The 3,530-nt window shown below is 43.6% G+C and overlaps 1 protein-coding gene across 1 annotated transcript in view; it reads left to right on the top strand.

Annotated features, from left to right (window-relative positions):
• Window positions 1-935: 935 nt before the first annotated feature.
• LOC101849634 overlaps window positions 936-3,530 on the top strand; it is a gene marked incomplete at its 5' end in the record, with an annotated part of 13,072 nt that continues 10,477 nt past the window's right edge. Inside the window, 2 exon segments of the mRNA XM_005104808.3 lie at window positions 936-1,028; window positions 1,850-3,117. Coding sequence (XP_005104865.2) covers window positions 1,859-3,117 — 1,259 coding nt within the window.

The following is a 3,530-nucleotide window of genomic DNA, read 5'->3' as shown; positions in this document are numbered from 1 at the left end:
CCCCAAAGCAGTCTACCTTCAGTTTGTATGCAAATATCTGGGAACCACTGTCGCGTCCATGTATTGTGGACTTGGTACTCCAAACTCAACTACGTCGCAACATCTATCTTGACTTATGAGAGGCCTTTTACGGCAGAAGATATTCGGAGACGTCTCCGGCGAGCACCCAGGAACTATTCGGAGACGCAAACTGCGTATTGTTTGCTGCAGATCAAACGACATGTAGCCACTAAAACTGTCGCAAATCAAGTATTTTCAATAAAATTTCAAACCTGATTGCAAAATATCAAATTTTGGGTTAAAACAGGCGGGCATTCCCCCATGTAACCCCCAAGATTTTTTCACTTGGTCTAGAGGCACAAAGCATTTTGATTGGTCTATCTCCGTCGGAGACGTCTCCGGGCAGATACTTCGCCTTTTAAAGCTAGGATGAAGAGCAAGGGCTCAAACAGGCTAGCTGTGCGGTTATGTCACCTCTACTAACCTCACTGGGACGGACTAAACGTTTCTGCTCGTTTTGCAAGTATTCATAATATGTTAGGCAGCGTGGTGAAATCAGGCGCTCATCAAAATAACGAAATTGAAGAAACAAGCTTTTTTCCGCCAGTTTGGTAATTTTTATCGAATTTTTTTTTTTTTGGCTTAATATCTTTTATGTCCATATAAAACACATTTTCATGTGAATTGTACTGAAAAACGTAGATTCATTGTTTCAAAATATGTCATTTTTCAGTTCTTAAAGACTTTTTAGTTATTGGAGTGACCTAATTTTAGCGACAATTTTCTCACTAACTTCCCCACTGAAACCAGGCGACCTTACTTCCTTCAATCGTAAATATCTCGAGTTTTATTCAAGACAGATGGATATTTATTTCATTGGAAGCAAGGCGAATGAAACAGCTTTCAGATGATACCAAAAACTCCACATGCCCAAAAATTGACGAGCGCCTGATTCCACAGCGTTGTGACACGTACTATGACCTCCGAGCGTGCATCAGAATAACACCGAGTTACCATCAGAATACTGAGTATGTATCTAGCTTAACATTATTATTGTTTATATTATTGTTTATTTATATTATGCATGTGACTGTAAGCCTGCGTGTTTGTGCATGTTTGAGTTTATGTGTATGTCTGTATGTGTGTGTGTGCGTGTGTGTATGTGAGTGTGTATGCGTGTGTGTATGTGTGTGTGTGTGTTATGTGTGTGTGTGTGTGTGTGTGTGTGTGTGTGTGTGTGTGTGTGTGTGTGTATGAGTATAAGTGGTAAAACGCCAAACCTTATCTAACCTTATATCTTATCATGAGGCAAATTATTATCTCTTGATATCCGGGACTTTTTATTTTCAACATCTATAGAGCCTGTGAACCAAACGCTGCATTACCCCCCGGGGCGGTACTACTGACTGAAGTGCCTTTAGGCCATTCCTAAAGGGGGGGGGGGGGCATTAACCTGTTCTTAAGCGCAGTAGAATTGTAAATGGGCCGATTCATCGATGCACTGCAACAGGGAACTGCTGCCTTTTCTTTCCTCCTCCTTACTATCGTCATTTTCCCTCTACTTCTTTATGTATGTTTGTCACTCTCTTGTGAACTGTTATTTCCGGGATGCCTTGATAGTCGAAGCAGACTTTGTGCTGTTGAGGCTAGAGAGGTGAGAAGAGTAAGTCTGATTCCCTGTAAGGACTTCTCTGTTGACATCCTCCCCTTGGCACTCATATGACCTTATGCAGTTGCGAGCGCGGTAAAAAAAAAAAACTCTACTAAAACTAAATCCACCTTGACATTCATATGACCTTATGCTCAATGTTATTCTGATTCATGCTCTAACTCTAAAGTCATATTAAAGCACTAGGGCATGGATCAAGAGGACAACTGGCGTTTGCTGACAGTCTGCCGCCGGCTTCCGGTTTGCGATGAGTCTCCGTCAGACGAGACCGACCTTGAACCCAAGGTCAACAAAGACGCAATATTAAGCCCAACTCGGCAACAGCTGAACCACGGTAAGGGCAATGACGTCATTAAGCGAGAAGATGCCTTGCGTTTGCTGCCAGGTTTTAAACAATTCCCACTTCTCGAGTCTCTTGTACACCCGTTTCACCAATACCACCAGCAGTTCAAGGACAAATGTACACAAACCGGAAGTGACGATAGTGTGTACAACGCAGCGCGGAACATCCCTAATGGCGGCTCCTCGGAGTTTGGGACCAATCAGCTCTGCGCCGCAATGTCGTCTGTGGTGACGTGGGATGGTCGCACCGAGCGACATGATCGTGTCTGGCTGGAGACACAAGAAACAATATGGCGTCAGTCCCAAGGGACGCCACCAGGAGGACGCACGGGAAAAGCCGAAGCTCCACTTGGAATCACATCGGAGCCGATAGAAACTGGTGCATCATCGAACAGGCTCAAAACAGGACAGAAAGAAACTTGTGCAACGTCGTTTTATAAGCTCTATTCAGATGAAAATCGTGCAAACTCAGACATGTTCTATTCAGATGATACTCCTTCAAAGTCACAAAAGTTCTGTTCAGATGACACTCATACAAAGCTAGAAAAGTTACATTTAGATGATACTCCTTCAAAGTCAGAAAGGCTCTATTCAGATGAAACTTGTGCAAAGTCAGACGAGTTTTATTCAGATGAAAATCTTGCAACGCCATATTGTAAATTCCATTCAGATGAAAATCGTGCAACGTCAGACATTTTCTATTCAGATGAAACTCGTGCAAGCAATGCTACATCACTTAGTTTCCATCACACAGAGGGGACGGAAAAAATATGTGAAACATCAGATAGGACCCTCGCTGAAGATCTAAATATTATGTTCAACACTGAAAACATAGACACGAACGTCGATCTCTCAGACTATAATAATGTTAGTGAAATGTGTGCGAGCATCAAGACTGTGGGCAAACTCCGACCATCTGTCGTGTGGAAGAGAGGCCCATTGCCGAGCCTGGGGTCTGGGCCAAAGTCCGAGGGGGGAAAAGTAGGGGATGGGTCATGGCCGGACTACTGGACACAGGTCAAGCTACTGGTCAACGGCTTTGCCTCGGAGACCACTGCGCATGGATACAAGAGGACTATTTGCGCAGAACGTAGCAGAACTCTGAGGTGAGTAGGCTCTTTTTGTTGGGATTTCGTCAGTTCGTGCTTTAACCCTATCCGTACGTCGTGTTTTACTATCGTATCCATACGACGTGGGGAACTCTGTGCCACCACTTTACAAAGAGGAAATTTACTCGTTAATCCGATCCGTACGCTTTGCATAGCAGTCTGTCAAATTGATTTTTTGAGAAATACTGAAAGTTTCAAAGAGATCTTCGTACTAGAAGTGTTCTAAATTGTGAAGAATACAACCCTGGGGGTACAAAATGATCTCAGGGCAAACTGGAAAATTGATAGGGGCGTTAAACCTACACCATTTCACCGTTTTTCACTTGAAACAGCAGATGTTGTTCGAGAATACGGTACATGGGTGGCTATCTAACCCCCTTCCTCCATTTTTTCTACATGCATACCCCCCC

This window comes from Aplysia californica, unplaced genomic scaffold (assembly GCF_000002075.1).
Source record: "Aplysia californica isolate F4 #8 unplaced genomic scaffold, AplCal3.0 scaffold00437, whole genome shotgun sequence".
NCBI lineage: Eukaryota > Metazoa > Mollusca > Gastropoda > Aplysiida > Aplysiidae > Aplysia > Aplysia californica.
Note: the sequence above shows the minus strand (reverse complement) of the source record. Positions and strands in the feature narration are given on the sequence as shown.